Genomic DNA, 14,631 nt, shown 5'->3' on the forward strand with positions numbered 1-14,631 from the left:
ACCTGTTCAGCAGCCCTCATGTCACCTGTCCCTCGTTACTACCCTTGTTACCTCGTGCATTTAGTCTCTGTGCTTTCTTTGTCTCTAGTCCGTTCATCGTTGTTTCCCCTGTTGTCATTCCCTGCGTCTCTTCGTCATTGTGGTTTTGTTTTTCTAGTCTTTAGTTTTTTTATAGTGGTTTTGGATTTTTGTTGGACTTCCTTTTGCATGCATGCCTGCCTGCCTCAGGACACCTTTTGTTGTAAGCCTGTTTCATTTGAATAAACCTTCTGAACTGCTCACTGCTTTCCGCGCCTCCACACTCTGCACTTTTGGGTCCAAGCCTGCTATTCCTCAGACGTGACAATGCAGTCCTTTAAGTGCAAAACATCAGTAAAAAGTGTAAATCAGGTAAATAAATACATATTTGTATATATACTGTATATAAAAGAGTGTCTAATCATTATTAAAATATACAAAAGAGATGATGTCGTACGACTCATCATGCAAACTACTTCCTTTTAAAGGTCCCATGGCATGAACATTTCACTTTATGAGGTTTTTTAACATTAATATGAGTTCCCCCAGCCTGCCTATGGTCCCCCAGTGGCTAGAAATGGTGATAGGTGTAAACCGAGCCCTGGGTATCCTGCTCTGCCTTTGAGAAAATGAAACCTCAGATGGGCCGATCTGGAATCTCCTTCTTATGAGGTCATAAGGAGGAAGGTTACCTCCCCTTTCTCTGCTTTGCCCGCCCAGAGAATTTGGCCCACCCGTAAGAGAGAGACATCATGGCTTTCAAACGAGCAAAGTGGCAGTTAGTCCAGGCCACACCCCCACTCTCCACCTTGCCCACCCCTCTCTCCTCCTCAATAGCTACAGACACAGAAATGGCACATACTAAGGAAAGCTCATTGTGGGACTGGCTCTAGTGGCTGTAATTCTGCACCAAGGCTGAATTTCGAGAAAGAGACTTCAGATACAGTATTAGGGGACCACTGAGGCCTATATAAAAGCATCCAAAGAGCACCATGTCATGGGACCTTTAAGCATAACCCAACCTTCAAGTCAGGATATATGTCCTCCACTTTATCAATTCCGATCTTACTTTTTTGACCTTTTAATTTACTTGCATGTCTCCAAACTGTGCAGATGTCCAATACTAAATTGCTTGAGTACCTATTCAAGCATGATTTAAATTGTCTTCTAACTGTAAAGATTGTATCGTCAATGCGAACAGATACAGTCATCAGAGGTTCTCAATCTTTTTTTCAGCCAAGGACCCCTTACATTATAAATAATATACCAGGGACCCCCTCATGTTTGTCCCATGGAGTGATTTGTATCCTATTTCTTAGACTTACGCCGTGTTTTGACCCAAGGTTCGGGGGTCTTTTAGGTCCCCCAGAACTATTTTTAAGGAACTAGAAGGTTCCTTCAGCCTATTGTTGTCTGCGTTTCCATCATATTCTAAAGATCCATGAAGATTAGGCAGCTTAGTCCGCTGATGTATAAAGCTACAAGACAGGACAGGGGCTGCTGGTGGTTGTAGGGGTAAACACACTCTACAGCCTGCAGGTTAGTGTGCCCGCCCGTTTCATCTAAGAAACACTTGGAAATAAAACAACAAAATAGATTTTGTCTCACCGTGCTTTACAGCATAACCGCTGAGAAACCATCAGAAAATGAGGTTTTATTTCTCTCATTCAAAGAAATGCCATGCTCGCTCTCTCTCTCTCTCTCTCTCTCTCTCTCTCTCTCTCTCTCTCTCTCTCTCTCTCTCTCTTTCTCTCTCTCTCATTTTTTTTTCAATTTGCTTTATTGGCATGACAAAGTCAATACATCTGTGTTGGCAAAGCATAAGAACAAACATACATACAAACAGCAACAAGGAGTAAATACATCTGATATAATAATACAAGTAAACAGGATAATTATGATATAATTGCTGATTAACACATTCAGTGCATGTCCCTCAAAAGGTATGTTGAAACTTTAATAATATTTTAAAAAAAATACACAAATAAGAATAATAATGATAATACATACAATTATCTACTTATTTTGCCTTTTATTGTGGCAGGAGAAGACATATTTAGCTGCAAAACACTTCTGGAGCCAGCAGCCCGTCCTTTGCAACTTTAGACAGGGAAGCTGTAGGGAGACTTCAGGGCATCCTTAGGATTCCGAGTAGGGCTGATCCATCTCATAAGCTGTAATCAACAATGCAAGGCCAGTTGAAACATCTGGGAAAATGAACAGCTGTGTACCTGATTGTGCATGCAATGTCAAGCACATAGACCATCTGCATGGAAGCATCTCTATGATTACTTTCCTAAGAAGATGACTCTCTCCACGACAACTTGAGAATAATGCTCTCCACAAGTATCAGCCTTGTATTCATGGATTGGATAATCACCCTCGATTACAGAGACTGTGGTCTTGCAAAATAATTCCATTGATGTGATCAATTTATGGGCTTTTAAGGACCATTTCGTCATGGATATCTGATGGATTTTAAGGTTATATTCCATGGCAGTTGAACAATGCTTGCGGCTGAATGTCTCATGATTGGCTGGGAGGTGTGTTAAACTGGACAACCCACGTTAACCGACAAGCAGGAAACTGAGTTCCAGTTCACCCGTCTGGGAGGCTCGGACACGCTTACACGCATGTGTTTAACGTCCGTGGACTGCTGATTTAATGTACCAGTAGAACAGCCACGATGTTGCGTGCATTGTCGTTGACACATGCAGACACTTTCCTAATAAGAATGGTGCTAGAAGAGAATAGCGCAAAGTTAGCACTAGCAAGTTAACTAGCAGTTAAGAAATAGATTGTATATAGCCTATTTTTCTTTAACCATGCAACAAACTTTTTTAAATTACTACATTTTTTAACAATATTGTTTTTAACTGTGTGTGTGTGTGTTTGTGTGTGTGTGTGTGTGTGTGTGTGTGTGTGTGTGTGTGTGTGTGTGTGTGTTTGTGTGTGTGTGTGAAAAACACATATTATACATTTGGATAAAAGGGCTTTGCAATCCATAACACGAGACACTATCCTATCCTTGGACTGGTATAAGGGAAGTTGTCGTAAACACAGCTAACGTTTTATGTCTTTAATGCAGAGCCAGCAGTCTGTGTCCTGTAGTACTGGTTAAAATGTAAACTATTCATGCAAATACCTTCTGATGGATCAGCTGTCACTTTAATTATTTAATGAGGAAACTGGTATTGCGTTCAAACTGGCATTAAAAAGATCTTAAAGTTGATGAAAATCGCAGGCATTATGTGTACACAAGATGTCCCTGACAGACCTCCAAAATGCCAGTCATGGCAGCAAGAAGACTTGTGACAAAGCTGTCAAAGCCTCTTTTTTTTTTATATAAAATGAAGAGGAGTGAAGCCGAACAGGACACAAAATGGCTGCTGTAAGAATGTCTGCAGATGGGAGCTGTGTGGCACGGTGCAAAGTCTTAAGGAGAAGCGAGGGAGGAGTGGATGATGGAAAGAAAGAGGGAGAGCAGCCAGTCAGCGGATCAGTCACTCCAGGCCTGGCCTCTCGGCGGGGGGTTGTGCTCGGGGCGAGATCACAGGCCTGCTGCCACGCCGAAGCCTTCACAGGCACACAGCGACAGATAGGAAGCTGCTGGCACCAGGTCGCCTCGCTGATTCACCCCGGCTCTGCCATCTTCTCTCTAAGCCATGTTCCACTGACGGAGCCTCACCTACACGGAGACCTGCTCGCTTCCTCTGCTTGCGGCCTCAGTCGGCCTGATCTTGGTGTCCCACTTAGCACGTTTTGGTTGTTTGTGTTTGATCTGGCAATTCAAATTTAGACAAAAAAATCCAGATATTTTTGTGCACTGTGATGATCATTGTTGGTGCAGATTGGCAATTTAATCCTCTGGTTAAGTAAGATGCCAAAGATATATTCCAAAAGTTTGTCTATAACGCTGCGAAAACTCTCAATCTGATGTTACTTTAGCTGCTATTGTGTCTCTTTATTTCCACACCAACTCTCAACATGCAACACATTTGCACAAAAGCAAACATAGTCATGTCTTTGTGTTTCTATGGCTTCTTACACAAATGTTGGAATTGTGTTGTTTCTTCTGACGTTTCACTATAAAAATGAGCCTTTGACCAATGATTTCAGTGTTTGTGCGTGTGTGTTTGGTTGTACTACCACAGAAGCAGTTTTGAGTACTATGTCTGTCCGAGGACAGATTCTTGTTAACACGATAGCGTCACAACCGTGCAAGATGCAGTCACGAAACTTTACAGGTGTGTTTTTGAGATCTAAATGAAGGCTGAGATTGAAGATGGGTGTGGTCCGAGTAAGGGCACCGGAAGTAGGGAAGGGGTCTTGGCCCCCCCACTTTAAAGCCCTGGCCCGATTTGGCGTTACAGCTGGTGTAGTCTGGATCAACAGAAGTACATTTCCAGGATAAATGCCTGGCGACAGCAAACTTTGAGCTAGCAAGCTACACGCTGAAAATGGTTTTGAAGAAAATTTGAATGCTGCAACAACGCAGGCTTGCTTGGTTCTTCCGGGGAATGATTGTAAAGATTTACAAAGAATATTTTTACGTCATTCCCTCTCTAACTGGAGCATTTTGGGACTGAATTTAAATAGCTCACGTTACTGTGTTGTGTGAACAGTTAACTTCATTTAATATTGTATGTGGCTAGTCTTGTAGGGTGCAAAAGTTCCACCAAAACAAGTTCCTTCCCGAGACTATTGTGCAGAACCACTGTCCGGAGCTTAGCACCACCCAAGACAATTGTGATTGGTTTAAAGAAATGTAAACAGCCCAGAGTGTTATTTTCTCCTATCCCAGAATGCATCTGTAGTGTAGCCAGACCTTCCTCCACAGCGCTGTGAAGATAGAGCTGGCAATGCGCGTCATCGGCTGGTGTGAGCCCATCACAAGATGGTCTCTAGTTATTTTGCGTTTTTCTTTCTTGAATATTTCTTTACATCTACAACCTTGTTACTGTTGTCAATAAACATGACTACTGTGGTTGAACAACTGTTCAGCTAATGTTTTGCAATGAGCAGAATACACCTTTGACTTTCTACTTTGTCAAATCTGAGGTACAATAGAGCTCATATTCAATCACCATGATGAGATTTGATATGATTGTTTACTTTCAAGAATAAAATCTGTCTTGTACAACTTATAAGTGGCCCCTTGGCATCTCAGCCCTCTTAAACATTAACCATTATTCTCCCGCCCCCCATCCATTCTGCTGTGACCCTGACTGTTGAAAGTCAGTCGGCTTCTATTAATATCAGCACCGCTCATCATTATCCATCAATTAGACTGGGAACAGTCAGGGCCCACAGAGAAACATCTGCAGCCTTTTGGCTGTGTTTCTGCATGGCTGCCGTGCTCGGAGCTCTGTGTGCCTCTCAGAGCTCCCTGTTCAGAGAAGGCTGGTCTAAATAAAGCAGTGGGAGAGTTTCAAGGTTGAAGCTTGTAACACCTGTGTAAATGGCAGTAACAGGACTAGGGCTCGCTTTGGTACCTCAGTACTTATGAGAGCTCAATGAATTGTGTCCATTGAGTCGCAAAGCAAAAACTGTCAAGTAGTGAAAGTCAGGACTGCGTGCTGGCCCAAGACTCAACGCTCTGCAAAGTAAGAAAACGCACGCATATAGACATCTTCTCCAATTTAACAAGACATAGCTGCAAATACAGGAAACCCAACCAAATACAGAAACCCACATGTAATAGAGAAAACACAACTAAATATAGAAGAATATAGAGATGGAAGAAGACCTACTTTATTCATCCCTGAGGCAAAATTTAAGTTTTCCACCATTATACAGAGTACACACACAGGCCCAAAATACACAGATGCAAACAGGACCGATACACATTGATACATGGAGAGATGCCAGAGTGAAGGGGCTGCCATTGGGGGTTTGAGCCTTGCTAAAGGGCACCTCGGCAGTGCCCAGCAGGTGAACTGTCACCTCTCCAGCTGCCAGTCCATGTTCCATACTTGGTCCGTACGGGGACTTAAACCGGCAATCCTCCGGTTCCCAAGCCCACTCCCCGTGGACTGAACTACTGCCGCCGAAACACGCTGCAGGTAGCCCAGACACACACCGACGGATACTGTTTCCAGGGGACACTTAAAAGGGATGCACGTGGCTGGCACACTGTTGTTGCTACGGTGTTTGGCTGATGAAGTCATTGAAGTCAGCTATCCGTCGGAGATGTTGTGAAGTGGGTTTAAATAAAATATTTTTGTTTAGTTTTTAACAGGACAAACATGTTCATATCCTGCTGAAAAAAAGTACAGATACAGTTCTGCAGTGCTGAATATTTTCAAAATACAAACAGATGACATGTAAATGTGCCTGTTTACTTCTTGTAATTGTCACTTGTAATCAATAAAACACACATCCCTTTCATCTGTTTGGCATAGTAAAAAATAGTTTTCCTTACCTAGTTACTTAAAAATGATTACTTATTATACGGCAATCACTACAGTACCAGGCTTTCAAACAACCTCTATAGTAAGTGTTTGAAGTGCTTACAGAAAAAAACAGTCAATGTAACATCATTTATCACGTCATTTGTTGCTTTGATGGTCAGTTGTTTTCAACAAAACTCATAGAGAAAGACCGCAGCTTGGAACATACTGCCAAACTGACACCTAAAAGATTTGTGTCATGGACTTTGACAAGTGCCCATGGCAGAACATGCTGCTTTGCACCAAGAGCATCAGAAGCCTTACCCTTTATTAGGATCCCCATTAACTGGCGCCTCATTGGCTGCTGCATCTACCCGGGGCCCATGCTCCAGACTTAAATAAATCCGAAGCCTACGGGACTATCTGATGGGGCCCCACATGATTAAACTTCCCAGGCACGACTGTGTGGGCACCGCTGAACTGCAGCAGAACCACCCCTCTGCTATAGAGAAGTGCCTGCTCTGTGCTATGTGTCATTTTCTAATGGAGACACAACATGAACATCTTCAGATTAGAGACGAGTTGTTTGTCAGCCTTGTCCCTCTGGCTTCTCCTTCAACAATCCACAAGGAAACTCTGTCATCATGATACACTGCAAGGATGACATCACCTGCTGTTTCTGCCAAATACCACATGAGCAAAGTCAATGGATTCCAACCCGTTGTCACTCCCAACTCGTCAAATACTGACGCTTGGTCAGTGTCTCTCAGCGTCAGATACCGACGCAAAAATCACCCTTCAGCATCTGTATGGAACGCACCGGGCAGAGCAGCAGCTCGACCGCGGCGCTGTAAGATGACGTAGTATTAATAGCGGTAGAGAGTAGTATAAAAGACCAAAATGCCGCGTAGGGAGGTTGGTTGGGGTGGTGGATGGGTCAAACAACACAGGACTTTCACCCAGGAGACCAGGGTTCATGTCCCGTTCTGGACCCGCGTGTCACTGAAATGTACATTTTGTAATCCCACCCACCATCTTTCCCTAAACCTAACTGTCCCTTTTTTGTGCCGCATGTCAGTTAAAATGTTCCTCCCGACACAGAGTGTCAAAAGTGACGCCAAGAGCCCCGACCAAGCGCGTTTAGATATGACGGTAAAGAAGACCTTTAGCTACAAACACCAAAGGCACATGACCTAGCGTCCGTATTCGACGTGATGAGAGTGAGAATGTGTTGCCCGTTCTTGTCCCGCGTGTCAGTTAAATGTACGTCCCGACCCAGAGTGTCAAAAGTGTCCCCACCAAGCACAGTGAAAAATGATGCCAAAGGGCTAGACCCTCAAAGAGACTTTTTGCGTCAATAACAAACGCCAAAGGCACCAGACCAAACGTTGCTTTTTGACGCAATGAGAGTGAGAATGTGTTGATGGATTCATTGTTTTGAGCGTTGCAATGTTCACATCTTTTCTGATGTGGGTGTTATAAAGTTAACAAGCTCAACAAGGCCATCAGTAGATGATATGTACTGTGTGCTTGTGTGTCTACAGCAATGGTACACCAGCACAATGAACCTGCTAGGAACATGGCTGACTGACCGCATGGACCTGCAGCTCCACCTTTATCAACTGAAGATTCTCATCAGGATTGTCAAGGTGAGAACAGCTGCCTTTCACATTTCTAAACCACTTATATCATGCAAGTTAAGAGACTCTTTTATAACTCTGGTACATTATAACATTTCACTGCTGCTTCCAACATGATTTGACATTTATTATTGTAAAAATGGATTTGTCTCCTCTGTTCACGCTCAGTGTGGTGTTTTTGTCAGTTACACTTTTTTAAGTTTGGCCTTCCTGGTAGAGTGGAGGCTTTTAACAGTGAGTGGCAGCGATTCAACAAAACAGTTTATTGCGATTTTCCCGATATATTCCAAAAACCATTTACATAGGTATAGCCAATTTGATAAATTAAAAACTTGAATGTGTCAACAACTGAAATAATGTATTTAAGTGGTTTTATGAAATACAGTTTGTACAGGTTGCAACATAAAATTTTAATTTACAACCGGCCCTGTTGCATCATGTTCAAACATTCAAAATGAAAAAAAGATTAGGGTCATTCATGTTTTTGTGACCAGTCATTTCTTTTTTGAAATAAAGATTACCTTTTCCCTTACACATCCAATTCACTCAAATGTATTCATAGTATCAAAATATAACAAAGGTTATCTTAAGACACTTTACACATAGAGTAGGTCTAAACCACACTCTATAATTTACAAAGACCCAACAATTCCAACAATGCAAAACAGTGGCGAGGAATAACTTCCTTTTAGGCAGAAACCTGGCGGGCGGGCATCTGCTGGTGCTGGTAGGGGGTATGATGAACAGTTGCAATTATAGTAACAATAAAGATAATGGAACTATGACTAGAAATAGTAGTGGTAGCAGTTCAGGGCGTAGCAGGCCGCAGTAGGGCATAGTATGGCGTAGCAGGGAGTAGCAGGGCATAGTAGGGCGTAGCAGGGCGCTGAGCAGGACCACAGCGGCAGCTGCAACCATGATTTAGGTGCCACCCTAATTCAAGGAAAACTGCAAGATGAGAAAACATAAGGACTCCAGGGAATAAGCTGTCCGGAGATAAGTTAGTAACAAGCATTAATGGGACATGAATGCACACAGGCTACATACATACAAAAAAGATTGGAAGCCTAGTGTACGTGACTGAGGTTAGGGTCAGGACTAAAAATGTTGTGTGAAGTGTCTGAGTAGGAGCTGCACCCGTAGGACACTACTCCTCTGTTAAGTGACAGTGACAGATAACACGCCATGTCGGGCAAGTAAATAAAACAACCCACTTCCCCGTTCGGGCATCATCGTATCATAAATGATGTTATCGTTCTCTTGCCCCCGTTGGAGAATGCTTGTTGAATGATCTGATTTGAATGTGCCGTTGGCCAATCAAGAATTTATTTGGTGCTTGACGCTTTTGACGTTTTCGGAAAAAAATTACACTTTTAATGCTTTTGACGCTTTCAAGTTTTTTTACTTTTTTTTTTAACGTTCTTTCACTTTCGACATTTGCCGTTTTTTTCCGACTCTTTCCAATGCTTTGGTCGTTTTTTGTGTTTTTATACTTTTTAGACTTTTTTTTTCGAAGTTTGACATTTTTGTTTTTGTGACGTTTTTTTAAAATGTTTTTTCAAATGTTCTTTTCGAGCCCCAAAAAACAAAAAACAAAAAAAAAAAAAAACAACAACAAACAAAACAAACAAAACAATCTGTATAGGGGCCAGTAAAAATTGTCTTCGGGCAAGTTTTTTTTTTTCACTTGCCCAACATCCGGCCGAATTTCTGGCAGCACCAGAGCAATCCTGGAAGTGGAACGTATAGACTAGAGATCAGGCAGCTCAGATGACATGGGGACTCCCTTTTGAGACTGATACAGTGAAACTCAATGGTGGAAGAAGTATTCAGATGCTTTACTTAAGTAAAAGTACTAATAGCCCATTGTAAAAATACTCTGCAACTTGTAACTAAAGCTGTCAGATAAATGTAGTGGAGTAAAAAGTACAATATTTCTCTCTGAAATGTAGCAGAGTAGAAGTAGAAAGTGGCATGAAAAGAAAAGACTCAAGTAAAGTAGAAGTACCTCAACATTTGTGAAGTGCATCTAATTGAGTAGATGTACTTACTAGTTACATTCCACAACTGGTGAACCTTGAACCCTCTGATTGTTTTGTTTGTTGATGTGATAGAAAAAGTACCGTGACTTCCGCCTTCAAGGGGTGCTGGACTCCACGTTGAACAGCAAGATGTATGAGACAGTGAGAAACCGGCTAACCTTGGAAGAAGCCACTGCCTCGGTGAGGGAAGGAGGGATGCAAGGCGTTACCATGAAGGACAGTGATGAAGACGACGACAACTAGATCATGGGCCTGAAAACTACTACAAAGTCAAAGCTTTTCAGAGGGGGGAGTGGTATACTGCCTGAGAACCCAGGCAGCCATGCCTGCAGACTGGCCTAACGTCCAACCTTTCCCCTCGCTGTTTCAGTTTGTTGCATTCCTGTAATAGTTCCACATTTCTGTCTGAATACAATACAAGAAGAAAATGCATATTGTGTCTATAAACACTTGCAACGCGCAAGGCTGTCCTATCAATGCTATTCATTTAGAAATTCCCCATGTAAGCTTTAATTCCTCAAAACTAAAACTCAAATGTGGGCAAATGAGTTTCCAGAATATCCAAAAGAGGCTAAAATGTGACAGGAGTGTGAGACAAGTGCAGATGTGACCGTGAACGCCAAGCGAAGCAAAGCAGCCTCACAAATAAAATGAGAAAGACAGGCAGGTGATTGCATCTACAGTATATGGAGTTCCTTCAAAACATTTTGTTGTACCTTCATTTTGTGCAACCGAAAATGTCCACAGTCTTTGTACAGGAGCATTTCTGTTGCTTTTCGCTAAGACTGAAAAGTACATGGAGCAGTCTCTTTACTTTACACTGGTTCCAAGTGAAATAGTGAAATAGATACAGGTGTCTGTTTTTTTTTAAGTCTGCCAATATGCATAATGAACTTTTCACTGTTGAAGTCATATTGTGATTGATCCAAATGGCACTGATAGTTACTTGTTGGTTTTAGGTCCAAAACAACAGAGTTGAAACAAAACATTCATAAAATATTTTCCAAATTAGCCCTGAATCAAGCAATATGGTTGACTGTTTTGTTCTCAAGTTTACAACCAAGGCTACACATTTGTCTGTATGCTAAAAAACATGTGCAGTTGCATTGTTGTAAAAGGTGTGTTTTTTTTGGTAATGGGTTTGCATCATGTGTCGACCAAACTAAATGTTTAAAGTGCTCATATTATGCTTTTAGCCTTTTTCCCTTTCATTTACTGTGTTATATATCTTTTTTGTGCATGTAATAAGTTTACAAAGTGAAAAAGCCCAAAGTCCACCCCAAAGGGATTTACCATCTCCAACAGAAAACACTGTTCACAAACTGCTCCAAACAGCTCTATTGTAGTCCAGCCTTTACTTCAGAGACAAACGCTCGTCACTTTGTAACACACGTTATAATGCTCGCCTAGCTGCTAGCATGGCACGCCCTCATTCTCTGTAGTCCTTATCCAGGTACTGCGCATGTTCGACTCCCAACAAAGATGGAACAGAAGTGAGATGTCTCACTCTGTCGCTAAAACAGAGAGCTCAACACACAGGGTGAAAAGAGGAACTGCAGCAGTGTGCAGCACAACAAAAAATATGGTGTTTTTTGAAAATGAAACCATGTAAACCTATTCTGATATAACCTCTAAATACAATTATGACCCTGAAAATGAGGATAATATGAGCACTTTAAAATGATGTGCTGTGATATGATGTGACGCTGACGGTTTTCGTCAGACAGCAAACGGAATCCAAGGCATCGTCAACAATGAAGTTGCTGGGTAAACAAAGTGAGTAATTTTAGTAAAAAAGGGACAAAAACTAAGAATATCATTCAGCCAACGTTGACATCTCAAGAAAGCATTCTGTCATTTTGAGAAGTCCCATTCTTCGGCCTCTTACCTGGTGACGTATGAGATCATTATCAATGTCATATCTCACCTCTCCGAATTAGCCTAATATGATGTAAAATGGTCTAGGTTTTTGCATGTGTGGAGCATAATTTAAAAGCATTGAATTGAATTGAATTGAATCGTATTGAATAAGTGCAAAATATTTGACAGTTTGTCAGTAGTTGTCTGCTGGCTAAGCCATGCTAGTCAGGTTTACCAAGCTCAGACAGTGTCATCTGTTTGGCAAACCCTAGTCTTGCTTTGCCAGACCCTACTCCAAAGCATAGCTGTGGCTACTCCACATAGCATTCAGGGATGGGAAGAAAACCTGCTCTGGTTTAATGGCATTTCTTTAAACCAATCAGAATCGTCATGCTCTGCACAGAACCGCTACAAAATAGCCGTGCGAGAGAAAACTGAGATTGGACAGATAGTCTAGCTAGCTGTCTGGATTTACCCTGCAGAGATCTGAAGAGCAGTTAACCATAGTCCTCATAAAGCCACCAAATTTAAAATTCCAACACAAAGAAAGCAGAAGGAAACGGAAAATACATGCATCCGGCGGAATTTCCTGCAGCACCAGAGCAATCCCGGAAGTGTAACGTCAAGGATATAGACTAGGCAAACCCAAATCAGAAAGTTTGAGCTTCCAGAGCTTGAAGAGCCTACTGTTTAGTTTAGTTTATCGGTTTACACATGTACAAATACTACAGATTAATATACACATAATCAATAAATTATTTGATGGAGGGATGCAAAAAAAACCTCAAATGGGGCTTAATCTGGGCACTCTCCAATGCATAATCCAATTCAAATAGAAAGAAACTAAAATACTGAAAAAAGAAAAGAGAAAAAAAAAGCCCAAACTAAAATTACACACAGTATCAAATCAACAGAATAAATTCTGAAAGGTAAAACAATATCAGGAATTACATGGGTTAACAAAGACATCCCATAGGGATAACATTGCACAGACAAAACAGGCAAACCTTTAACAGCTTTCTGAAATTGTTAGTTTAGCTTTGGAAAATCTAATGGCTAAGCATTACATATCACTGAACCTCTGTAATTAAAACCCAACTGAAGTTGAGATGTTCGACAGATAAGAGGTCTCAGTTTGAAGTTATTTTAAATGGCATGATTATGAAGTTGGTAACTGCAAAAACAGAGTTCATTATAGAATGAATCCTGTGTGATTACGATCCACTGTTTGGGAATGTTACTGTTTTCCAGCAAGTAACAGCAACACTGGAAAGAAGTGTTGTTTGGGATGATGAATGATCAGATATTTTTAACCAAAGTTGGGTACGTCTCTGGAAACAGCTGTCTTTCTGCTCTGATTTTGGGTAAGACGGCAAACAAAATGTTAAAATCTTCTTTTAACATTGACTCCAACCTCCTGCAGTGGAAAATATATGAAACAAAGAATTAACTCTGTGCAACTTGCTGTTATGTATTTGCAAAACATGCACCCAAGTGCACAAACATTACACACATTTATCAAAAAGTAAAAAAAAAAAAAAAAAAAAAAAGGTGAAAATAAAGGAGCAAATATGAATGGGAAATGGTCTGTGTTTGTGCAGTGAACTTGAAGGAGATGCTTTTGAATCAAAGGGGGGGGGTGTCTGTCTCAGTACCATCTGATGGATGGCTTCAATAGAATCCCATATGGCCTCCAGCTATACATTTCACTGTACTACCACTTTTGTGAATGTCACAAGATCTTCCGTTTCAGAGTGAGAAAACTGTGTCTACTCTTTACACACAAGGTGAAACTGTGTTACTCATTGAATAATCAGTGTCAAACTGCCTGCATATAAATGTATCAGTGCCAACACAAGCTGCATCTTGCTGTTGAAGGAAACACTAACTGCTTGTGGTCTCATTTCTTCAAACGGTGGTACTTTGATTTCCACATCAACCTAACACCTTTGACATGTCCCTCTCTTTATTCTGCTTAATAGATAAGTTAGCAATACACATATAGTTTGGGTTTTTATCACACTGATAGACCTGTTTTCAACCTTATCCATGTTTTAATTTTAAAACAAATGCTCTATTTTAGTTAAAGTTGTTGATTTGCCATCTGTTCTTGTATGGACCCTGTTCTTCATTCCAGGATGTATGATAGGGCTAATCCACATTTTTATATTATGGAATGATGGGAAGTGAAGTCTGCCTGTACTTTCCCTCTGTTAGCTGTTTTCTATACTGTATTCCTAGAGCTGTGTGTCGCCCTGTGTGCAAGTACTGCATGTCCCCAGTTATCACTCCCTTAGTTGTTTTTCGCTCCATGTATGAAGTTAGCGGCGGGTTCATCGTGCTTCTGTCTTCTAGAAGAGCCCACCAAGGCCCAGAACATTGAAATAAAGGTGAATGGCAAACGTGGAAAGAACGTGTCCCCTCGTTCCTTGTTGTTGATGTCAATTGACTGACTGACTGACTGACTGAATTCATTCATTCATTCATTCAACCTTTATTTACACCCGAGAGATCACTGGTGGGCAGCCCTCATTTACAATGACATTGAGTCAGTTACAAAGACATAGAAGGGAAACAGAAAAACAAGAAAAACAAAACAAAAACACTAAAACTTTCTGAATTGGAAAAACAGTTTGATGGACAAATCAGGACAAGCAAGATGTAAAAGAAAGTACAACT

At 41.3% G+C, this 14,631-nt stretch overlaps 1 protein-coding gene across 8 annotated transcripts in view; it reads left to right on the top strand.

The window, feature by feature from the left end:
• cadpsa (Ca2+-dependent activator protein for secretion a) overlaps positions 1 to 11,277 on the top strand; it is a 236,621-nt gene extending 225,344 nt beyond the window's left edge. For all 8 annotated transcript variants that reach the window (XM_036002087.1, XM_036002088.1, XM_036002089.1 and 5 more), the window contains 2 exons: positions 7,955 to 8,059; positions 10,165 to 11,277. In XM_036002087.1, the coding sequence (XP_035857980.1) occupies positions 7,955 to 8,059; positions 10,165 to 10,335 (276 nt within the window). In that variant the 3' untranslated portion in view covers positions 10,336 to 11,277. The remainder of the gene's footprint in view (positions 1 to 7,954; positions 8,060 to 10,164) is intronic.
• The last annotated feature ends 3,354 nt before the right edge of the window (positions 11,278 to 14,631 follow it).

Source organism: Sander lucioperca, chromosome 6 (genome assembly GCF_008315115.2).
Source record: "Sander lucioperca isolate FBNREF2018 chromosome 6, SLUC_FBN_1.2, whole genome shotgun sequence".
Classification (NCBI taxonomy): Eukaryota; Metazoa; Chordata; class Actinopteri; order Perciformes; family Percidae; genus Sander; species Sander lucioperca.